This window comes from Centruroides sculpturatus, unplaced genomic scaffold (assembly GCF_000671375.1).
Source record: "Centruroides sculpturatus isolate CEXI.00-Female unplaced genomic scaffold, Cexi_2.0 scaffold689, whole genome shotgun sequence".
NCBI lineage: Eukaryota > Metazoa > Arthropoda > Arachnida > Scorpiones > Buthidae > Centruroides > Centruroides sculpturatus.
In genome coordinates this window covers 25,310-50,940 of record NW_019384971.1, presented here as the reverse complement: position 1 = coordinate 50,940, position 25,631 = coordinate 25,310, and the positions used below count along the sequence as shown (strand labels likewise).

Below are 25,631 nucleotides of genomic sequence, written 5' to 3'. Positions count from 1 at the left end.
TTAGTTTGTGAAAATGTATGATTTATTAAAAAATATTTAATACTGTTTTAATTTCTGATTGTTCGTGATAAAGTATTATACATCATATTAACGTATATATTTGACTATACATATGCAATTTCAATGTAATAAAAATCTATACAAGATAATTACTGTTTTAAAGAACTGCACAAAAACATTGAGTGGGCCGCAGGTTGGACATCGCTGGTCAAGAGAACAGTTTAAATAAAATTAAGTAAAAATTATAAAGTGTATTTTATATTAATGCACCTATAACGTTATGAAGGCACTCTCTTTGAATACGAGTACGTGAAAGTACTGCTCATAACTTCGCTGTTCTATTATTGAGACTACCTACTAGTCATAATGCATGGAAATATATTAAATTTAATGATCATTATTTGTTTTTTTCTTATTATTGTGGAGTTAAATAACAAAGCTACTTTTTTCAGTTTTTTGTACGATATCAAACATAGTCTTGCAGTCATTATGAAGTCTCACAAAACAATTGTCTATAGAGTAAAATAAAATACATGTTACCGACTTACATTTGCAGCTTGTTCGTAATTAACTGGATAAACGACGACATTCTTGTCCTTACTTGAAACTTCTGCTTCTTCCATTACTTTAATTTAAATTTAATAAGTTAAATATAAGATTTTAAAATTTTCACAGATTTATGCGTTTTATATAAACGTTTAAATATTTACCTTACATATAACACTCGAATANCCCGTGGGGAGGAATTTCGAAAAATCCCTTCTTAGTGTGCGTTCTCCTAACGTATTCTAACTGTGTACCAAATTTCAACTTTCAACTCCTAACCGTCTGGGCTCGTATCCATAATGTATATAGAAGTTTTAATCCTGTCTCTCTCCCCCCGGGGGGAATTTCTAAAAATCCCTTCTTATTGTGCGTTTTCGTGACGTACCCTAACTGTGTACCAAATTTCAACTTTCAACTCCTAACCGTTTGGGCTCTGCGCTGATTATTATTATTATTATAATTATTATCAACCCGTCTCGATTATATACAGATATCAGATATTCAGATTCATGAGAAAACATCTATTTACACGCAGACTTTGATGCATGCTATAGCAAATTTTACTAGTAAATTCACACTTATAATTTCCATCATTCTATGATGAAAATAATCAGTATAATTATATCTACAATATAATTATACTTCTGTAATGTTAACTAATTCGCTATGGCCCGAATTTCTTGGATATAACGAAACAATATATCGGATATAACAATCGAAAATTTAATAATAGATATTCACTATAAATGAATAATAATATGCAGTATATTAATAAATAATTTATTAATTTGTAATTATTTAAACTTCATGAATTAGTTTTAAACGGTAATATAATTTGATACTTACTTTTCTGAAGTAAACGTTCGTGCCACGTTCGAGTTTTCTATTAATATTTTATACAATTAATATATATGGCGTATCAAATGTATTTACTACTGTTTAAATACAGCGTTACTGCATAGACATCATAACTAAATTCCGTGACATCATTTTATAATATTGGATGTATCGTTGAACGAAGGACACGAAGCTTTTTTAAATACATTCAGTCAGTAATTTGTTACGGTATACAATGATCAATACAGGTGTATTTTTATAGTGATTACATGTGTTCTCATAAACACATGTAACCACTATAAAAATACACCTGTATTGATCATTGTTTTCCTGTCAACTAATTAATTGGTGAGATCTTCTACCTGTAGTAAAAGGAGCAATCTGCTTAAAGCAAGGAGAAAACTTTACACAATTCGAAAATGAAACTATATTTTAACCACGAAATGTTCTACTGTTACGTTGCAATACTTTGATAAAATTGTAAAATACATAACTTGATAAGTGTAAATAAGCTACAACCGTGTTTAAGTGCTAATCTTGCTTATTGTCTCATAGACAGAGGAGTGTTAACCATACTATTATCAAATATTTGGTAAGTAATTAATATTCTAGATACATCTTCATGTATAAAAGAAAATTAATGTTTAAATTCGGTACTGTATTTAACTAAATAGTTTTATTTTTCAATCGGTTAAAAACACAAGAGAAGATTATTTTAAATAATTTCTTTCGTTTATTTTTCTTTATATTCTATTAAAAAATATAAAACAAACACGTGAATTGTATATAAGGTTTTTATTTCTTAATTGTATTATCAGTTTACACATATAACTAATTTTACAATAAAAATACGACCAATATATCAATGTATACTTTCTAATTATTACATTTTCTGCATTTTATCCAGAATCTCAGGTATAATTTTTATATTATTTTCTAAAAATATCCAGTTATTTTACTAATCCACATAAATGAAAATGAAATTTCCTATTCTGTATGAAAGATTAAAATGACAATTCACATACTTTAAGATTATTTTCTGTCATTTTTATTATATAACATTGACTTTCAATATATCATTGTTGAACAATATCAATCCTTCACAATTAATTTTGATGTCGTTAGGTTAAATTTATTTATAAAACAAATATCCAAATACTTTTTAATATGCTTATCTCACTTGATTTCAATAAACTTTATACTTTCTTCTACGTTCAGTTTCGTATATTTTTTTTTTTCGTATGTATTTGATAATCACCTTACATTTAATGGATGTTCGAAACGTCAATTAAATTGTTTGCTAATTCATTTAATTAGAAGATCAAGTTGACCATCTTTAACTCTAATTTAATGCTTTTGTAAAATCTATAAACCTGTATATTCGAAATATAATATTTAACAATGTAAACATTCGTGTTTACCGTATTGTTTAGTTATTAGCAAACAATAGACATTTCAGCTTCATTTCTATTCACGAAGAGTACAACAATTGAATTTAATATATTTTTAGCGCATTATTTGACAGGTAAAGTACTTTTTACAATCCTGTAACACCGCGAAACACGCGTAAATATCTTCAAAAATACAATTTGAAACATAAAACTTATGTATATAACAGTATACTATGCAATCAGTTTATAATAGAAATTACAAACTAATTGCAATTACGCAAAATAATATGAATGGAAGTTTGGCACACGAGCGGACCGAATAGGACAATTTCTATAAATGCCATAACCGCTAATTGTAAATGAATTGTTATGCAGTATTTTGTGCTTAGACTACACCTATAACTGTACAGTTGACCCTGTTGATAAATCCGTTTTATATGAATTCCATGTTGTACGAATCACTTAGATTTTTCAAATACGTGAGCCGTTCACAGCCCGGCACTCGTATTTGTAAAATTTAAGTGACTCGTACAACATGGAATTCATATAAAACGGAATTATCAACAGTGTTATGGGGGATCAACTGTATATTTGTAGAACTTCAAAATAATGTCTAAACACAGTGTTTAGGCCTATACATAATTTACATTTTCATAAGTGTAGTGTTATAGGTGTAGTCAACCACAAATACAATTATTTAATTTTTTCCTAGATTATAATCCTACAAAAATGTTTCAACACGACGACACGCAACGTTTAACAATCCAGTGTATCTATTTGTAGAAATTCGTCACTGATAAATACGTGTAATATCATAAATAAAGGTTACACGATTCTTTTATAAAAAAAACTTAATATATATTTTTAAAGAATTCTACAGTATTGCACATTTTAATTTCAATTTACTGGCAGACTGAAATAAGATACGATCGCGTAAAGTTTCGTATTGCTCCAACGAGAGGACGAAACTGTCAGATTGTTTCGAATCGTCGACAGTTTCCAATGCAACCAACTTCTCGTCTTCACTTATATTTAATGATTTCCGGATCTCAGACGAATTCAAATTGTATTTTACATTGATGAACCTATGGAAATAATTTTCACCCAAAAAATATTCTACGCCAATAAAATAAATGTCTACGTTACCGTTCATTACTTGAAGGAAATCGATAATGCCTGAGATAAGTTCTCTAATATCGTATAAATGATTCGAAAACTTTTCAAAAACTAAGAGAATAAGATAAATCTTTAAATTTTTAATGTAACTGCAGAGATTCGATAAGTAATTTACGTAATTCACCCATACGTCGTTTTTTCTTTCAATCTCGTATAAATATAAATACAATTCTTTGAATTCATACAAGTTAAATATCTCTTGATAATAAGTCAGGAAATTTATATAATAAAATACCACTTTTAAATGTGAACAAAATTGTTCCCAATTACTTTTCAGTTTGATTTGTCTGTGAGCGCAGAGTATGAATGGATATGTGAACAATTGGTTGGGTATATATGTTAAAAACGTTTTGGGTAAAGGTTCATCCTTATAAAATCCCATTAAAAATAACAACTCCATATTACTAGTACAATATGGAAACGAAATATAACCGATATATACACATAAAGCTGTAAGAAATTCGCCAAATGTCCGATGAACAAAACTGTATCGGATGATATTATCGCATTCAGAAAAGGAATCCAGAGTAAGAATGTCTAGTCCAGTAATGAAATTGTGTTCATCTTCATTTGGAAATAAAGCCACCAAATCTTGTGATGTGATAACATCTTTGCCTCTCTCTAATCTTCTTAATTTCAGTAGCAAATTTTCCCCCACAAAATATTTTCCTCTTTTAAATTTACGTTTTTGATTAGTTTTTCTCACATAACGTTCAGTTATTAGAGTAAATATCCTAATGTATAAATCAGCCATCGTTTCAAGCTTTTCCATTTCTCCATCTCGATGAAGGCAACACAACATATGCAGCATCAGAGGACATTCTGATATTTCTCTGTAAAAGTCATCCTTTGTCAATGCGGAAATGAGTTCGTTCGCTTTACTTTCATTTTCTCTAAATATTAATTGAATATATTTTTCTTGATATTCTGGAGAAAACCCCTTTATCAATATCCTCATCTTCATGTCCTCTCTGATCTCTTCCGCTGCTTGAGTTCGACTCGTTACCAAAATAGTCATTGTGCGAGAAATATTGAAAGATTCTTCTCTTATAAATGTTATAATTTTAGATTTTTCTATAATTTCATCGAACCCATCCAAAATAACCAAAACGTTCACTTTTTTATCTATCAATTTCCAATTTTTATCAGTTAATTCATGAATATCATCGAGTAATACATCTGTTACACTTTTATCACCTAATTCTCTTAATATTACAATAAAAGTTAATTGAAAATGTTTCAGATAATTGGAGGATACCCAATCGTAGGCAATTTTCTTGCATAAAGTAGATTTACCATAACCGGGATCTCCTGTAACTAAAATAGTTTGATGTCCATCTTGTTCTATGGCAAATATCTCATTCAAACTTATTTTTTCTCCGCATTCCTTTCCAAATAAATCTGTCTTCTCTACAGTTAATTCTACAAAGTAATCCTTTAGTGGAAAATCGTTCCTCTTTCCGTCCCACAAGACAGATCTCATATAGGAAAAGTAAGTCACATATTTTCTGTTTAATTTCTGGCAGTAATTGTCGAACATTTCTGTAAGTACAAAACATCATAATCAAACGTCGTGTTAATTATTTTTATTTTATTTTCGCAGTCGTAATTATACAGAAACTTATTTCTTAGTTATGATAAATTTCCTCTACTTCTTTTTGTATAATTATGTATACAAGTGTTTTTTTTAAACTTTCCTTTATCGCTGACCGGAAAAAATACGTGACTGTCAACTATGCCTATTTATTAAGCTCATATGTGCTTATCTGAAGATACTGTTCGTAACAAAGTACGTACACGAACTCTATATTCCTATTTAAATGTCTCCCGTAATCAATTGCGCAAACTAATGTCAAATAATTTTTGGAAGAGATACCGGTTCGTGTACCAGCGGTTGAAAACACTGACATTAATTACTATTTAGATAAAGTTTTGAATAAAAATAAAACAATAAAAAATTTGAAGTAACGTAAGAATTTCTGTAAAAAAATAGAAAATAACAATGCATATGGCTCAATCGATAAATAGAAACTTGCGCTTACAAGTATAAATGTATTATAACGGTAATTCGCTGCAGATGTGATGTGACTTTGACGTCTCCACCTTGCGATAATTATATAAAGCACTTTATATAATTAACAAATTTCTGTAACGTGGTAATATAATTGACTAATAATTTATAATTAATTGATTGTTATGGTAAATTAAATAAAGGTATTGATTCTCGGCACAAAACAACACAGAAATTAAAATTATAAAGTAGTCCCTTTTCCATATTTATTATTAAGACATTGCCATATTTGCACTTACCATTACTTTCTTCGTCTTCTGTCTTCGAGCAACTTCCATTCCGGTCTTCAGAATAAATTTCTATTCTAGGTCCAACGTGAACTTGTGTACAGTTCTTGAGCATCGTCGTATATTGATTACAATTCTCAACTGAAATTAATGTCGAATTGAATATAATTTGTATTGAATTATTTAACTAAAGAGGAGTTAAATAATAACAAAAATTGATCGATACAATGGAAAAATTTTTGTGCCTAAGATAATATTTCAGATAAACATTTATCTCTGTGTAAAATATTACAAGATAAGAATTTACTATCAGTAATTTATCATTAGTTTCTAAATAGTTCGAACACATTATTCAATTCTCCTATGTATAATATCCCCATTTTGTTTCTTAGTAACTGATAAAAATTTGAAAATAATCACTTTGTCTATGACAAGCATTACAAAGTTGTTCGTAAGAAACTAAAGTATTTTAATAAATTGTTAACATTTTGTAGAGACGGTGTCTTAACTTGGCAAGAGTGATTGCGTACTTCTGAGAAACTGAAAGTTATGCCATCGGTAGCTCTGCATTCCCAGAAGGGCCACGCATGGCGGAAAGGTTTTGGTGGAGACGTCAGAAGAAAATCGATTCAAAAAGTCCACACACGACCTTTTCAACTAAATTGTGATCCAAGAAAGCAACGGGAAACTACTTGGATTATTCTTTCCTTGAAAACTTCGTTGATGTCAAAGAAAATAAACCTCGGCTCCCGATTTTGGGCGTCCCTTAAATGGGACAGGGGGTGCTAAGATTCTCCGAGCTTGCTTCGAAGAATTCTCTAAAAATAGCTACAAGGAATGGCCAAAGTTTAACAAGAAATGGAACGCATCAACATAAATATACTCGGTCTAAGCGAAACTAAATGGCATCGAAATAAAGAAGTTTATATCAAACGACCTCCACGTCTTCTGTTCCAGAGGAGAAGAGAACACCAAGCAGACGTACAGCGTCGCTTTCGTTGTCCATAAACAACTGGCCAACAAAATCACCAGTTTCACCCCAATATCAGAACGAATCGCACTACTACAATTAGCAGGCAATGAGATCAACGTGAACGTGCTCCAGGTCTATGCACCAACAGCATACAAAGACGATAAAGAAATTGAATCATTTTACGACCAGCTAAGCAACACTTTAATATCGTTGAAGAAGCACGACATTACAGTCATCCTCGGTGACTTTAATGCCAAAGTTGGTCAAGGAAGGCTATTAAACATAGTAGGTTTGGGGACACGGAATGAACGAGGCGATAGACCCGTCCAGTTTTCTCAAGAAGTAAAATTTAGCTTCGCCAACACTTGGTTTAAACTACCACCTCGACGATTGTATACCTGGATCTCGCCACATGACACTGACAACAATGTCGTCAGAAACCAAATCGATTACACGTTTATCAACACTAAATATAAGTCAAGTGCCCTCAGGGCAAAAACTTACTCTGGAGCTGACATATCGTCAGACCATAACTTAGTGACATTAATACTAAGCCTCAAACTATGATCAGGAAAGCACAAAAGGGCAACAAAAAGAATCGATCTGGAAAATCTGAAGAACAACGCCTTCAGGCGACAATTACTGATACATCTCAACAATTCAATCAGATCGATCGAAGCAGCAACAATAGACGTACAAGCGTTTGGGAGTTCACTTAAACAGCGCATCAATAAAACAGCAAAAACCCTGCTGGTACATCAGGCGCCGAAAAAGAAACAACGGTGGATGACCCAGCACATTCTAGATGTAATGGACGAATGGAGAACATTCAAAAGCAACAACCAAAAAAATACGAAAAAATACAACAAAAGATCAAGGAAGAAATCCGAAAGACAAAGGAAAAATGGATAGAAGAGCAGTGTGCAGAAATCGAAGACCTGATCAAGAAAAATGATAACTTTAACTCTTCACAAGAAGCTCAAAGAAGCTGGAAGCATCTACAAACTGGGTCCTATCCCAAGCGTAAATATAGACAACAATCAACCTATACTAAGCAAACAAGTCAAACTTGATACGTGAATGAACTATATAAACAATCTGTTCGGCGCCAACAAGAAAACCGCCATAATCGCAACAAGTGCAGGATGGCAATCTCCACATACTAAAGTCTGAAGTGGAACATACCATCTGTAGAGCAAAGCTAGGCAAGGCCTGTGGACCTGACCAGATTCACGTGGAACTGCTGAAGCAACTAGACTACAACAACATCAAGCAACTAACGAAATGGTTCAATCAAATCTACATTAACAACGTTATTACATCTGACTGGCTTCAATCAATCTTTGTGACCCTAGCAAAAAAGGCTATTAACCCAAAATGCGAAGATTTCAGGCTGATCAGTCTAATGAGCCAGGTGCTAAAAGTTTTCCTCAAGGTGATTCAGCAAAGAACACGATGTAAATACGAACATGCACTAGGAAACACACAGTTTGGTTTTGCAGGAGACAAGGCACCAGAGAGGCAATTTTCTGCTTACAAATATTGCTACAGAGGTGCTATGAACATCAAAAAAAAAGTGTAGATATATTTTATTGACTATGAGAAAGCCTTCGACTCAATAGACCATGACCGCCTAATTGATCAACTGAGAGAACTTAGGCTCGAAACTAACGATATCAAATTTATCACAACTCTCTACTAAAATCAAACATCCCAGCTCCGCTGTGTCAACAACCTGACATACTCAATCGCAATACAAAAAGGCGTCCTGCGAGGCTGCCCATTATCTCCCATTCTTTCCAATATCTATTCGGAAATGATATTCGACCGAACACTGCCCGACAAGGAGATTGGCATAAAAGTTAACGGACACTACATCTAACATAAGACATGCTGACGATACAGAACTAATAACGGATTCTGAACAAGTTTTACAGACTATCTTGAATGAAGGGGAAACAGAAAGTCAAGCATGGGGGTTACGAATAAACAAAAAAAAAAAAAAAACAAAGGTAATGTAGGTCAACAAGATTCCAAATGTAATCACGATCAAATTAAATAAGGAAAAGTTGGAGCAAGTACACCGCTTCAAGTATCTCGGAGTACCGATTGATGACCAGCTGAATCATGAGGCCGAAATCAAGAGCAGAATCGAAGAATCCAGGCAAGCATTCACCAATGGAAAACACTCCTTACTGACAGAAACTTGAACATCATGCTTAAATTACACACATTTAAATGCTACACATGGCCAATCATGCTCAAAACCAGGTTTCTACGGTATAGAAACTTGGACTCTAACAACAGCCACTACAAAAATGCTCCAGGTCTTCGAAATGTGGCTATACCGAAGAATGCTGAAAATCCCTTGGACGGCCAAGATAACCAACGCACAGGTCCTGCAGGACATGCACACGGACCGGGACCTGATTAAAACTATCATCAGCAGGAAATGCAATTGCCTAGGCCATATAGCTATGAACTGCCAAAAATACCATCTACTGCCACTCATTTTGGAGGGCAGGATTGAAGGCAAAAAACGTCCAGGCAGTCCGAAAACGGCCTGACTAGATAGCATAAACACCTGGCTTCACATGACAACAGCACAAGTTCTACACAAAGCGCTAGACAGAGCAATATCGAAACGAAGTCGCAAACGCCATTCGACAACATTAAAGGAGAAAGAAAAGGAGAGTTTAAGTATTTAAAATAATTTTTATTTTATTAATTTACTCTATGTGTTTTATAACAGCTTAGTTTAACCGATTTTCATGGACTCATTAGAAACTCAGAAAGAAATTAAATAAAACGTAAATAAATTTTAAAGAATATCTGCTTTTATATCAACTTTCACGTTCATTCTTAAAAAAAAACCAAAGCATTTACCGTTTAGAAGTTCTTTAAACATTCTTTGATTTTGCCTAACTCCATCCGTTTCCTGTAATTAAATAATATATTTATTACAGTTTTTAGTCTAGAGAATAGTTTAAAGACAATTAAGTTAAAAATATAAAGTGTATTTATATATTAGTGCAGCTCTATAACGTTACGAAGGCACTCTGTTTGAGTACGAGTATCTGAAAGTACTCCTCATCACTTTGCTGCTCTATTGTGGAAGCTACCTACTAGTCATAATTCATGAAGATATATTAAGTTTAATCATAGTTATTTGTTTTTATTATTTCTAATGTGAAATTAAATAACAAACTTACTTATTTCAGTTTTCTTGGACAACATTAAACATAGTCTTCCAGTCGTTGTTAAGTAATACACAGTCCAGTCACATTAATGTGACCACCTCTTACTGTCGACATTAACGTGAAATTACTAATCACAGGTGACAAGTAGCAACACATTGCAGTAAAGGGTATCTAAGGTAAGCGAAAAATATTGCAATCGTTGGCATAATGGATGTACGACGCGATTTATCTAACGTCCAAAAGAGCATGATCATTGACTTTCGGGCCAAGGGTGAAAGCATTTTCGAATCAGCTAATTTTTAAAATGTTCACATGCTTCCATGGTAAAAGTATACCCTGCATGGCAAAACGGCACTATCCAGAATCAGCAACGTGGCAAATGTGGTGCACCACGGACCATAGACGACAGAGGTAAATGACGTCTGTGGAGATGTGTTCAGGCAAATAGACGTGCAACCGTTGACCAACTGACCGCCCAGATGAACCAAGTAGCTACCAAAAGTTGTCTCCTCAACGACAATTCAGCAAACGTTGCTGTGTATGGGCCTCCGCAGCAGACACCTGGTTAAAGCACCTATGCTGACTCCTGTTCATCGGCGACAAAGGCAAAAATTAGCACGCCAGTATGGCAACTGGACGTCCACTGAGTGGCAACAGATGGTTTTTTTCCGATGAATCACATTTTATGCTTCATCAGACAGATGGACGTTGGTGTATAGGGCGTGAGGCGTCTGAAAGCAATCACCCTGCATCAATTGCCACAAGATTCCAAGCTAGAGGAGGGAACATTATGATCTGGGAAATCTTCCGTGGCATTCTCCAAGTGAACTCGTCATTGTGGGGAAGGCACGATGGATCAACACAGGTATGCATCTGTCCTTGCGGACCATTCTGGCTTTTGACAGGTGGTCACATTAATGTGACTGGACTGTGTAATTACCTTGCAAAACAATTTTCTACAGAGTAAAATACACGTTGCCGACTTACATTTGCAGCTTGTTCGTAATTAACTGGACAAACGATGACATTGTTCTCCTCACTTGAAACTTCTGCTTCTTCCATTTCTTTAATTCAAATTTAATAATTTAAATATAAGATTTTAAAAATTTCACAAATTTCTTCGTTTTACTCTAATTTTTATTAAAAAATATGATTTTAAATTAAATTTTTAAATATTTACCTTACGTATAACACTGGAATAGAATGCTAGGCATACAGGGCTTCATATTCAAGATGTTGTTGTATCCGAATTCTTCTGTATTAATAACTATAAATAAATATTAATGACTACTGTAATATTGTAGTCTGTATATATATTGTGTACATATCAAAGCTAATTATTTTTTATATAAGAATTTACTATGTTTTATGCTTAAATATTTATGTAATAGTTATTTGTAACTGACAGTTAAGAAACAGTCTAATTACTGTTTATTTATTTATGTAGAATATTTGCATAAATAAATTTACACTTCAAAGATTTTGTTCTGTAGATATAGGGTAGACCGGGGCAACTTCGGCATGCGGGGCAAGTTTGTCAAGCGCTTTTTTTAAAAAACAAATTAAAAGGAGACTTTGGTTATAGGTTAGGCAGTTGAGTTTTATTGGTGGCTTGTTGAGTGTAGTGTTTTTATTGTTCTCCAACAAGCGTAGNATAGTTTAATTTTCAGTTGGTTAAAAACACAAGCGAAAATTATTTTAAATAATTTCTTTCGTTTATTTTTCTTTACATTTTATTAAAAAATTTAAAACAAACATATAAATTGTATATAAGGTTTTTATTTCCTAATTGTATTATCAGTTTACACATATAACTAATTTTACAATAAAAATACGACCAATATATCAATGTATACTTTCTAATTATTACATTTTCTGCATTTTATCCAGAATCTCAGGTATAATTTTTATATTATTTTCTAAAAATATCCAGTTATTTTACTAATCCACATAAATGAAAATGAAATTTCCTATTCTGTATGAAAGATTAAAATGACAATTCACATACTTTAAGATTATTTTCTGTCATTTTTATTATATAACATTGACTTTCAATATATCATTGTTGAACAATATCAATCCTTCACAATTAATTTTGATGTCGTTAGGTTAAATTTATTTATAAAACAAATATCCAAATACTTTTTAATATGCTTATCTCACTTGATTTCAATAAACTTTATACTTTCTTCTACGTTCAGTTTCGTGTATTTTATTCTTTTTTTTCGTGTGTATTTGATAATCACCTTACATTTAATGGATGTTCGAAACGTCAATTAAATTGTTTGCTAATTCATTTAATTAGAAGATCAAGTTACCGTCTTTAACTCTAATTTAATGCTTTTGTAAAATCTATAAACCTGTATATTCGAAATATAATATTTAACAATGTAAACATTCGTGTTTACCGTATTGTTTAGTTATTAGCAAACAATAGACATTTCAGCTTCATTTCTATTCACGAAGAGTACAACAATTGAATTTAATATATTTTTAGCGCATTATTTGACAGGTATAGTACTTTTTACAATCCTGTAACACTGCGAAACACTCGTAAATATCTTCAAAAATACAATTTGAAACATAAAACTTATATATAACAGTATACTATGCAATCAGTTTATAATAGAAATTACAAACTAATTGCAATTACGCAAAATAATATGAATGGAAGTTTGGCACACGAGCGGACCGAATAGGACAATTTCTATAAATGCCATAACCGCTAATTGTAAATGAATTGTTATGCAGTATTTTGTGCTTAGACTACACCTATAACTGTACAGTTGACCCTGTTGATAAATCCGTTTTATATGAATTCCATGTTGTACGAATCACTTAGATTTTTCAAATACGTGAGCCGTTCACAGCACGGCACACGTGTTTGTAAAATTTAAGTGACTCGTACAACATGGAATTCATATAAAACGGAATTATCAACAGTGTTATGGGGGATCAACTGTATATTTGTAGAACTTCAAAATAATGTCTAAACACAGTGTTTAGGCCTATACATAATTTCCATTTTCATAAGTGTAGTGTTATAGGTGTAGTCAACCACAAATACAATTATTTAATTTTTTCCTAGATTATAATCCTACAAAAATGTTTCAACACGACGACACGCAACGTTTAACAATCCAGTGTATCTATTTGTAGAAATTCGTCACTGATAAATACGTGTAATATCATAAATAAAGGTTACACGATTCTTTTATAAAAAAAACTTAATATATATTTTAAAAGAATTCTACAGTATTGCACATTTTAATTTCAATTTACTGGCAGACTGAAATAAGATACGATCGCGTAAAGTTTCGTATTGCTCCAACGAGAGGACGAAACTGTCAGATTGTTTCGAATCGTCGACAGTTTCCAATGCAACCAACTTCTCGTCTTCACTTATATTTAATGATTTCCGGATCTCTGACGAATTCAAATTGTATTTTACATTGATGAACCTATGAAAATGATTTTCACCCGGAAGATATTTTACGCCAATAAAATAAATGTCTACGTTACCGTTCATTACTTGAAGGAAATCGATAATGCCTGAGATAAGTTCTCTAATATCGTATAAATGATTCGAAAACTTTTCAAAAACTAAGAGAATAAGATAAATCTTTAAATTTTTAATGTAACTGCAGAGANTACTTGAAGGAAATCGATAATGCCTGAGATAAGTTCTCTAATATCGTATAAATGATTCGAAAACTTTTCAAAAACTAAGAGAATAAGATAAATCTTTAAATTTTTAATGTAACTGCAGAGATTCGATAAGTAATTTACGTAATTCACCCATACGTCGTTTTTTCTTTCAATCTCGTATAAATATAAATACAATTCTTTGAATTCATACAAGTTAAATATCTCTTGATAATAAGTCAGGAAATTTATATAATAAAATACCACTTTTAAATGTGAACAAAATTGTTCCCAATTACTTTTCAGTTTGATTTGTCTGTGAGCGCAGAGTATGAATGGATATGTGAACAATTTTTTGGGTATATATGTTAAAAATGTTTTGGGTAAAGGTTCATCCTTATAAAATCCCATTAAAAATAACAACTCCATATTACTAGTACAATATGGAAACGAAATATAACCGATATATACACATAAAGCTGTAAGAAATTCGCCAAATGTCCGATGAACAAAACTGTATCGGATGATATTATCGCATTCAGAAAAGGAATCCAGAGTAAGAATGTCTAGTCCAGTAATGAAATTGTGTTCATCTTCATTTGGAAATAAAGCCACCAAATCTTGTGATGTGATAACATCTTTGCCTCTCTCTAATCTTCTTAATTTCAGTAGCAAATTTTCTCCCACAAAATATTTTCCTCTTTTAAATTTACGTTTTTGATTAGTTTTTCTCACATAACGTTCAGTTATTAGAGTAAATATCCTAATGTATAAATCAGCCATCGTTTCAAGCTTTTCCATTTCTCCATCTCGATGAAGGCAACACAACATATGCAGCATCAGAGGACATTCTGATATTTCTCTGTAAAAGTCATCCTTTGTCAATGCGGAAATGAGTTCGTTCGCTTTACTTTCATTTTCTCTAAATATTAATTGAATATATTTTTCTTGATATTCTGGAGAAAACCCCTTTATCAATATCCTCATCTTCATGTCCTCTCTGATCTCTTCCGCTGCTTGAGTTCGACTCGTTACCAAAATAGTCATTGTGCGAGAAATATCGAANCTTTACTTTCATTTTCTCTAAATATTAATTGAATATATTTTTCTTGATATTCTGGAGAAAACCCCTTTATCAATATCCTCATCTTCATGTCCTCTCTGATCTCTTCCGCTGCTTGAGTTCGACTCGTTACCAAAATAGTCATTGTGCGAGAAATATTGAAAGATTCTTCTCTTATAAATGTTATAATTTTAGATTTTTCTATAATTTCATCGAACCCATCCAAAATAACCAAAACGTTCACTTTTTTATCTATCAATTTCCAATTTTTATCAGTTAATTCATGAATATCATCGAGTAATACATCTGTTACACTTTTATCACCTAATTCTCTTAATATTACAATAAAAGTTAATTGAAAATGTTGCAAATAACTGGAGGATGCCCAATCGTATGCAATTTTCTTGCATAAAGTAGATTTGCCATAACCGGGATCTCCTGTTACTAAAATAGTTTGGTGTCCATCTCGTTCTACGGCAAATATCTCATTCAGACTTATTTTCTCTCCGCATTCCTTTCCAAATAAATCTGCTTTTTCTACAGTTAATTCTACAAAGTAATCCTTTAGTGGAAAATCGTTCCTCCTTCCTTCCCACAAGAAAGATTTCATGTAGGAAAAGTAAGTAACATATTTTTCCTTCATCTTCTGGCAGCAATTGTCGAACATTTCTGTAAGTAAAAAACATCATAATCAAATGTCGTATTAATTTTTTAATTTTATTTTTGTATTTGTTATTATATAGAAACTTATTTCTTAGTTATGATAAATTTCCTCTATTTTCCTTAGTACTATGATGTATATTAGTGTTGTTTTTAAACTTTCCTTTATCGCTGACCGGTTAAAAAATACGTTACTGTGGATTGTGCTTATTTACTAATTAAGCTTATAATGCTTATCTAAAGTTACTGTACGTAACAAAGTACACTAACTCTACATTACTACTTAAATGTTTCTCGTAATGAACTGCGCCAACGAATGTCAAAAATTTTTCGCGGAAGGATAGCTGTTTCCAGCAATTAAAAAACAATGACATTCATGAATATTTTAGCAAAGTTTTCAAAAGTATGTGAACGATAACGAAAATATCAGTAAGCAGATAAGTATGGAATATAGACAAGTAACTTTCGAAAAGTCGTGATGTTTGTGTAGTGAAGTGAATTGAAACAGATTCATCCATTGGCTTCTCTTAAAAATTTTTACCGGTTAAACGAAATTTATAAAATACAATTAAATAGTACAAGTTTGGGCAAAATGTATAACAGTACATTAATTAAATGCATTGATTCTCAGCACAAAAAAACACAAAAATTAAAATTACAAAGATGTTTCCGTTGTATGTTTACTACTAAGAGAAGCACTTACCATTCCTTTCTTCGTCTTCTTTCTTTAAGCGACTTGCATTCGGGTTTTCAGAATGAATTTCTATTCTCGGTCCAACGTGAACTTGTGCACAGTTTTTGAACATCGTCGAATATTGATTACAATTCTCAACTGAAATTAATGTTCAATTGAATATAATTTGTACTGACATATTTAACTAAACAGGTGTTGAATGATAACGAAAAGTTATTTATACAATATAAAAAATTTTCTTGCCTAAGATGATAATTCAGATAAACAATTATCTCTGTGTAAAGAATTTATTGTCCGTAAGTTATTATTAATTTTTAATATTTAGCACACTTTTTCGGAATTTTCCATTGTATAATTTTCTTATTTTTGTTCCCAATACTTTTCTAAAAATTTCTAAATAATTATTTTTTTCTATGGTAAACATTATGAAGATGTTCGTAAGAAACTAATGTAATGTATTGTTAACATTTAGTAAAGTTTAACCATTTAAAATATTTTTTATTCTATTAATTTCCTTTGTGTATTTTATAATAGCTTGCTTCGACCACTTTTCGTGGAATCGTTATAAAAGTAAAAAACTAAGACGTAAATAAATTCTGAAAAATATCTTCCTTTATATCAACTTTAAAGTTTATTACTTAAAAAAAGAAAAACTAAAGCATTTACCGTTTAAAAGTTCCTTGAACATATTTTCATTTTGCCTCACTCCATTGCTTCTATCCATTGCCTGTAATTAAATGGCATATTTATTACAGTCTTTTGTCTACAAAATTGTTGCTGGGCCAAAACCAAAAGTAAAAATATACTGTGGGCCACACGTATTTATTTACAACGAAACGTATACAATTGTACAGTATTTTGTATGCATTTAATGTGAAACTTTTTGTCAAAAGGTATTTTTGACTTTGTACAACAAAATTGGTATTTTTAATTTAAGTAAATTTTTATCTGTCAATCTATTACAACTTTTACTGTTAACAATTTTTAATTTTGAGAAAAAAAGATTCACGAAAATAAGTGAATTCTATTGCAGCTGTAATGCTCATGGAGTTTTTTTTAGGTCAGGAAATTTATTATTACAGACATATCTATACTAATATTATAAAGAGGTAATGTTTGTATGTATGTATGTATGTATGTATGTATGTATGTAAGTTTCTTTGCAGCAGGTAATCTCCGAAACTACTCATCCGATTTCAAAAATTCTTTCACCAATATTTAGAATGGAACCTCGGGGTGGACATAGGCTGTATATTATTCCGTTAAACATTCATATAAATTAAATGATATCATCTATGGTTAAGGCTTTTTTTTCCAACAGATGGCGCTACGAGTACGACGCCTTAAGTTTGCTTTTCTGTGAAAATGAACTAAAGCGGATCATCTTCTATCTATCTATATAAATAAAAATGTAATGTTCGTTTGTTCCTACCGATTCCTTTCAAATTTTGACATAACGCTGCATTCGAATACGCACGTGTTTTTATTTGCTGTAATATACGTGTCGAAATTCCCCCCACTGGAGGGAGATGGTTAGGATTAAGGCTTACCGTAAAGAACTCTGTTTCTATTTATACTATTTTAGATGCGGGTTTTTGCGTGTTTGATTACGTTTTAATAGGGTACGTCGAGAGAATGTACACTAAGAAGAAATTTTTCGAAAAATTTCCCTTTCCACGGGGTAAGTGTTATACATTTATAATAGATACATTTTGAGCCACAACAACGCGTGGCGGGGTCTGCTAGTTTTGCATAAAACTGAACTTTGTTATTCCCCTCAAACATATATTTCAATACAGAAGATAAATGGATATGTATCAAATCCATCTGCGAATTTGTTGTAGCTTGTTAAGGAACAACGTAGAATTATATATTTAATATTATCTTATGTCAATAAGATTATATTAAATATATACTCATAAATTTATAAATATGAAAATCATACTTGAAATTCTCNTTTCCAAACTGATTTTAATCAGTTCTATAGTAAGAAAACATTCCAATAGACAATATGCAAAGCTTTTTTTCAGTTTACAGCAGTATTTATTACACAAAATTTAAATAAAGCTTAACATGCCGGTTTTGCCCCGGTCTCCCCTAAATCAAATTTAGTAGTCGATTAAGCCAGTATCATTCAAACTTTCCTCAAGTTACCCAAATGTTTTTAATATAAAATTTTTAAATATCCTGGTAAACTAGAGTCATTTTATATTATACAAGGAAATAAAATTATTCGCTATTGATAATGTTATACGTGTGAAATGTATCATCGAAAACATATCTATTAAGAGCGGTTCAGGCCAATTTAGATTTGTAACAAATAAATTATTACAATTTCATTTTTACTTTTCCAGCTGTTATGTATACGTAACAAAAGAAAGTATTAAAATCGTATCAAATTTCACCCTTCAAGCTTTTGCAAATGTCCACGTTTGAGATCCTTTGAACCTTCCAAAAAAGTGAAACAAAACAGAAAAAAATTCCATGGATATGTATGTATGTGTATGTGTGTTGGTGTCTAATTAGCTTAATATCTCAGCATGGGGAGAAGATAAAGAAACGAAATTTTACAAGGTAGCCTGTATGTAAGGGGCATTGATTCTACTAAATATTGGTTGTGAAAGGTCAAGGGAATAGAAAGATAGAGAGTGGTCACTTGTCATATGTTACGAGGGGTTAGACTTAATGATTTTACTTGTTAGCATATAATGATACAAAATCAACAAAATTCTTGTCAGAAAAGTTAGCAAACAATGAACCTTGACTATTCCTTGACAATACCTTTAGCGTATAGAAACCCTCTGAATAAGGAATAACAGTTGAATTTTTTAATTCTCGTCCATTCGACGATCCGACGACTTTCCTGGTGATAAAAAAGGTTCGATTTTCATCAGCCTATTACTTATTAGATCAAACGTAAAGTTTTCTCCATTTATTGTTAGACAATCAGCTCTCATAAACGCATTTTTTCCGGTCTTCTTAGCCTTTTGATAAAATCTTATATAAGAATGGTATATTTAACATAAATATGGCTTCTTATATAAAATAAATATAGCATTTTATGCTTGAAAATTTATGTAATAGTTCTTGGTAACTGACACTAAACAGAAACTCTGTGTTTATTTATTTATTTATGCAGAATATTTGAAAATTTACAGTTGAAATATCGTATTCTGTACATGTATTTTATAAAAATAATATTTTCAATTACGAATTTGCAACCGAGTCGAGCTTTCAGTCTTTACCGGAACATATTGTCTTAACATATGAAAACACAGTAACTGCCAAAAATAAAATTTTTTAAGAGAAATATAAGGCAATTAACACTGCATAAAATAGTGTAAGATTTTCCCGTGTGGAGACTCATTAGAAGATGTAATAATGTCATTCTTAAATTAACTATAGACAAACCGGAACAACAGAAAGGAAAAAATTTGGCCTTATACGAGATTTCCTCAGGAATGTGGAATGTCCAATTATAGGATATATTACCTTATTATAAGTATGAGTACAGCTAATTCAATGAGTCCGAGACACGTGTACTCTGAAACCTGCTCAATTATGAAATAAAACTTATTTGAATTGTAGTGGCGCTTGAGTTTCTGGTCTGATAACGAAGATATATCCTGTAAAAAATTCTTGACTAGATCATTCCTAGATTCCTTACACGTAGGAATATATTCTTTTCGAAAGCTTGGACGTAAATATCGGCATATCGCTGAGATAGTAGACAAAATTTTCATCTGTTGTACAAAAAGTGTAAGCTATTCGTTAATTATAATTTGATGCATAAAATTGCGTATTACTATATAAATTAAAGTGCTTTTTTCGTCTTAGCTTATGTGAGGGGTGGCCGGGGATACGGAGTAGTCTTTACTCGTATATCACTTAATCGGCAACTATTCTCGTGAATAGCCCTCTGTTTGTCTAAAAGAATGGCTTTCCTAATTCAAGGAAATCGAGTGTGGAGGGACTTACAGTTTGAATGTTAATTTAGAGCGGAATCAGATCATCGCGTAATCACCCTTTTTCTTTCGTCAGGATTTCCGACACCAGTTAATCAGTTATTTTACACGCGGATTATGGTGAGAGCTTTCTGAGTATGGCAAACCTCCTTTCAACGGACTGACTTTCGGATGACGGATTCTTACGTATGGCAATATACCTTTTCTCGACGGACTGCCTCGCGTGGCGGGAAAATGTCCCTTTTATTTGGTCGTCAGTAACGTGTGTAAAACTCCACTCATAATGAGTTGTCCTGGGAAAGGAAATCAACTTCCTTTCAAAAATCGAAAGTTCCGTTTTCTGATAAAATTTCGTTGAAGTTGAAAAATATTATTTTCTCTTAATTTTAAATCTTTTCTTTACTTATTATTTTGATTAAAATGACCCTCCCCTGAACGTTCAGATCTCACACTTGTATAAAAATTTGTATAAAGCGATGGAAATCTATTATAAATAAGTTCATAAAATTAAATAGTTTGAATAATGTTTATCTCGAATAACTACACTAAAAAATTCGAATGTTTGTCTGAAGACATCGCTATTCAATATTTAGAAATGTTTTTTTCTAATAAGAACGTCCTTATTACAAGAATTTCTAATTAAGACGATTTACAAACAATTCAGTTTAAATTCACACAAATTTCGTAAACGTTTTCTTTTATATATACTCTAAAAGACACTAGTCAGAGCGACATACAAATAAGTATAAACTACGGAATACATCAGTTATTATTTTTTCTAAATACTTATTCTGTCTGCTATTTATTCATCTGCCACGCGAATTGTCTATGTAATATGTCTCTTGGACAACTGCATCAAAGATAATACAGTTACACCTATTTAAGTAATAAAAAAAAAAAAAAAAAAATCGTCCTCATTATCGTAATGTGACAATCCATTTTTTGGATGTCACATCCTTTCTTCTATCACTCAGTTCTGAACATATCTCTGTTAGACCCACTTCTTTTGTCTTTTTCAATTTTGGTTTGTAATAAAAAATAAATTCGGAGATTTGTTACTATAAATTAAGCCAATAGTATCGATATTTTATAAATAATTGACTGATTTTTCGATACTTGTTCTTTATAAATTTCTTTCAAAAGATAATATAGTTGAATGAATTGATTTTAAAAAAAATATAAAAAATACCTTACTTTTCTGAAGTGAAGTAAATCTCAGTTATGGGTTAACATCTCATACAATTAATAAACATGGCGTACGAAATGCATCTGTCACTCAACTCCAGTAGCACGTGAATGCATCGACGTCATCACTTACTTCAGTGACCTCACTGTATGAGATTAAAAGTCTCTTCGATTGGACAATCCGAAGCGTTTTAAATAATAGTAGTTACTCGATTACCGGCAACATTACTTCAAAAATATAGTGACTAGAAAGGTATACCTGTATTAATCACTACTTTCCTATCAAAGTAGCAATTAGCCATCTCGATCTAACCGTAGCAACTGCTACACCCAGGAAGTACACTTACGCAGTTCAAAAAGGAAGCTGTATTTTTTTTAAAAAAAAGAAGCTTGTATTTAACCTTCAGAGGTTTTACTGTTAACCCCTGCTCTCTATTATTAAACTTTTGTAAAAATATAACTGAACTAGCAGGTGGGCCCGGCGTTGCTCGGGCAAAAGTAACGATAACTAAGATAAAGATTATTACGTTACAGTCAACCTTACCCGTTTTCACAGAATGCAAGAATTGGGTCCCCTTGTTTCCAGACTAATTAGAGAACTTTTAGATGGTTCTAAAAATATGTTCGATTTCCCGCAAAAACGAAAAAANCTTATGTCAATAAGATTATATTAAATATATACTCATAAATTTATAAATATGAAAATCATACTTGAAATTCTCTTAGTAGATTAGTAATTTCTTATGCATATTTAGAAAAATGTTTTTGTAACTATTAAATTTATGTAATTTTAAACGATGAATTGTGGTTTATGATTTTAACTGATTTTCATAAAGTTTGAGTTTTGCTATGAATGCTTGTATATTTTGATAGCTCACTGTGAAGCTGCTGCTTAAGTTCGATTAAATTCATTGTGATATTAGTAAGGAAACATAAATCGATAAGCCATTGTTCATCATATAATTTAGGAACATTGTGGTTCCTGTTCATTCATAAAAGTTCAAATTTCTTTTTTCAATTTCCAAAAACTTTTATGCATTTTCCAAGACTTAATTAGCAGAGATAGTTAAACAAAATAGCGATATTAAAAATAGTAACTAACTGTCATTAGATTTTCAAATGATCGACAGAACATAACCGTTACATGAAGCGCCCTTTGGTGGCTGACTATAATCAAATAACTTGCACAGTAAAACGTAATTAAACCCGTTATCAATCTGAACATGGAATGACTTGAAATTTTAAATCTATATGCACGTGTAAATGTGTAATTCTAATTAAAATTTACTATGTTTATTTCCAAAAATTTAAAGAAAACAAAAAAATTTCTTGTCGTATATTGAAAACACAGATCGTTGTAACTTGAGAACGTGTCTATTGTTTGACAGTTACTACACATATTGTGTAAATTTAAGAACAAGTAATTTCATTATACCAAAACACTAATTTAAAAATATTTCTTGTTGTAAACATATTGATTAAATATATATATTTACAGTATGTACTGTACCTATTGCAATACATGTATATTATATGTAATATATTTGATGATTTATTAAAAAATATTTAATACTGTTTTAATTTCTGATTGTTCGTGATAAAGTATTATACATCATATTAACGTATATATTTGACTATACATATGCAATTTCAATGTAATAAAAATCTATACAAGATAATTACTGTTTTAAAGAACTGCACAAAAACATTGAGTGGGCCGCAGGTTGGACATCGCTGGTCAAGAGAACAGTTTAAATAAAATTAAGTAAAAATTATAAAGTGTATTTTATATTAATGCACCTATAACGTTATGAAGGCACTCTCTTTGAATACGAGTACGTGAAAGTACTGCTCATAACTTCGCTGTTCTATTATTGAGACTACCTACTAGTCATAATGCATGGAAATATATTAAATTTAATGATCATTATTTGTTTTTTTCTTATTATTGTGGAGTTAAATAACAAAGCTACTTTTTTCAGTTTTTTGTACGATATCAAACATAGTCTTGCAGTCATTATGAAGTCTCACAAAACAATTGTCTATAGAGTAAAATAAAATACATGTTACCGACTTACATTTGCAGCTTGTTCGTAATTAACTGGATAAACGACGACATTCTTGTCCTTACTTGAAACTTCTGCTTCTTCCATTACTTTAATTTAAATTTAATAAGTTAAATATAAGATTTTAAAATTTTCACAGATTTATGCGTTTTATATAAACGTTTAAATATTTACCTTACATATAACACTCGAATATAATTCTACGAATGCTGGTCTTCCTACGCAAAGATGTTTTTGTAGCCGAATTCTGCATTAATAAGAATAAACAAATTTTAATAATTACTGTAACATTATATTCTGTATATACAGGTATACCTCGCCTTACGTCGGTAATTGGTTCCAGGAAAACGACTTAAGTCGAAAACCGACGTAAGTCGAATTTACTTGTCTCCGAATCTACTTGTCACTAGGAAAAACCATAAATTACTATTCCCAGTTCTGTATTTTATTTATTAATGCATTTTTAATAATATATGGTTAATAAAAATTTATTTTAAGCTTACAAACAAATAAATTTTAGTTTTTAATAAAGTACAGAAAAAAGTAATCTAAATTTACGAATGCATGTAGTGTACTGTAAATACAGTAGATACTTGTAAATGTATATATTNTCTGCACTTATTATTATCATCGTTATCATCAACCCGTCTCGATTATATATTAGATAATGGTAAATAAGCTGTAAGCGTGCTGAAATTTTAAATTTGTGTATTGGTTTTGTAGTCAAAGGAGTTAAAATAATAATGTAATAATACTTCAGAAAATGTTTTGTTGTTGTTAATAATTTATTAATAATAAAATTGTTATTTTACAAGTTAAAAAAAGTAGATACATAAAACTAAATGTAATTATAAAGTAATATTTAAGGTTTTATTGAGTTTTTATATAGGCTAATAATTTTCTGTATTAAATTGTATTTTATGTCATATAGGAAAATCCTTTTATGTGTAGGCCTATTTATGGGTAAGCTCAAATGTGAAGTGGAGTTTTAAATTATTTTCTCTCTAAAAGATGTAAGTAATATCGTAAAAATAATTATGAAAATAATAACAATGTCGGGTTTTCTAACCATGCAATTGTTCTTTAATTTGATTCGCAGCAAAATCGAATGTTTATCTTCCACCCATCTTGAATCACACTAAACTCATTGATACATTTCTTTAATCTAATCTTGCACAGCTCGAATGTCTACCGGCAGATAAAAGTAGCTTCGCTATATCTAAAAGAAGGATTTATTTAATCGTAATATAATAAACAAGTTCACTCATCCGAATGACGAAGGAGCGACAAGTACTACGTTAGGCGATCCGGGATCAAATCGACACAAAATACAATGCCAATAGGCAGTGTGTGTCGAAAATGTGTGGCATCTTTACACTATATTCTGTCTACCCCCGTTGTGGACCTGGCTAATCTGATGACGAATATATATAAAATGGCCTCTTAGTGCGTACAGAAAGGGCAGAAATAACAGTTAACAGTTTATATCGATAGATTAATTACGATTTTATCTCCTGAAAGTATACGAACGGAATTATTGCTAACAGTAAATAAATCTGGCGATTGTTAATTCTTGCGTAATTATAATTTCGTACTTTTAGAAGAAGGAGTGGTTTATAGGCTCCAATGTACGTGTGGAGTACCGTATTATTACATTGGAGAAACGAAGCGAAAACTTAAAGTGCGGACGTCGGAGCATTTGGCTGCAGTACGAAATAAAATTAACACATCTCCTGTATTTTTGCATTGTAATGTGAACAATTGTCAACTGGATATTAATAATGTAAAAATAATACATAGGGAAAAAATATAGTGAAGAGAAAATTTAAAGAACATTTCGCGATAATTATGCAAAGTAATGTAATGAATTTGAATAATGAAGTGATGCCAGCGGAATGCTGGAAAGAGTTAGTGTTATTTAAGCGATGGTAT

General features: G+C 31.2%; 3 protein-coding genes across 4 annotated transcripts in view; all 3 read right to left on the bottom strand.

Moving 5' to 3' along the window:
• LOC111632600 overlaps positions 1 to 619 on the bottom strand; it is a 39,845-nt gene extending 39,226 nt beyond the window's left edge. Inside the window, exon 1 of the mRNA XM_023377084.1 lies at positions 549 to 619. The gene's annotated coding sequence lies outside the window, so the exon portion shown is untranslated. The remainder of the gene's footprint in view (positions 1 to 548) is intronic.
• Positions 620 to 3,310: 2,691 nt separating this feature from the next.
• LOC111632601 lies at positions 3,311 to 22,091 on the bottom strand. Of its 2 annotated transcripts, none has more exons than XM_023377086.1 (6): positions 21,638 to 22,091; positions 11,602 to 11,688; positions 11,409 to 11,485; positions 10,108 to 10,159; positions 6,261 to 6,389; positions 3,311 to 5,492 (listed from the first exon to the last, which is right to left on the bottom strand). In XM_023377086.1, the coding sequence occupies exons 3-6, from the start codon at positions 11,481 to 11,483 to the stop codon at positions 3,649 to 3,651; spliced, it is 2,100 nt and encodes a 699-aa protein (XP_023232854.1). In that variant the 5' UTR covers positions 11,484 to 11,485; positions 11,602 to 11,688; positions 21,638 to 22,091; the 3' UTR covers positions 3,311 to 3,648. The 2 variants fall into 2 exon arrangements, with proteins under 2 accessions (XP_023232854.1, XP_023232853.1); XM_023377085.1 differs by having other exon boundaries at positions 21,643 to 22,090.
• LOC111632603 lies at positions 13,327 to 15,115 on the bottom strand. Its single transcript, XM_023377088.1, has 2 exons — positions 14,181 to 15,115; positions 13,327 to 14,058 (listed from the first exon to the last, which is right to left on the bottom strand). Exons 1-2 carry the CDS (start codon positions 15,111 to 15,113, stop codon positions 13,672 to 13,674), a joined length of 1,320 nt encoding a protein of 439 aa, XP_023232856.1. The 5' UTR covers positions 15,114 to 15,115; the 3' UTR covers positions 13,327 to 13,671.
• Positions 22,092 to 25,631: the final 3,540 nt, after the last annotated feature.

Excerpts from the sequence above, each read along its gene's own strand:
- LOC111632603 (XM_023377088.1), bottom strand. The coding sequence starts at position 15,113 with ATGACTATTTTGGTAACGAGTCGAACTCAAGCAGCGGAAGAGATCAGA. Across the intron at positions 14,059-14,180 it reads TATCGAATCTCTGCAGTTAC|ATTAAAAATTTAAAGATTTA; the intron begins ATTAAAAATTTA and ends CTCTGCAGTTAC.
- LOC111632601 (XM_023377086.1), bottom strand. The coding sequence starts at position 11,483 with ATGGAAGAAGCAGAAGTTTCAAGTGAGGAGAACAATGTCATCGTTTGT. Across the intron at positions 10,160-11,408 it reads ATTACGAACAAGCTGCAAAT|GAAACGGATGGAGTTAGGCA; the intron begins GTAAGTCGGCAA and ends ATTTAATTACAG. Across the intron at positions 5,493-6,260 it reads AGAAGACGAAGAAAGTAATG|AAATGTTCGACAATTACTGC; the intron begins GTAAGTGCAAAT and ends TTGTACTTACAG.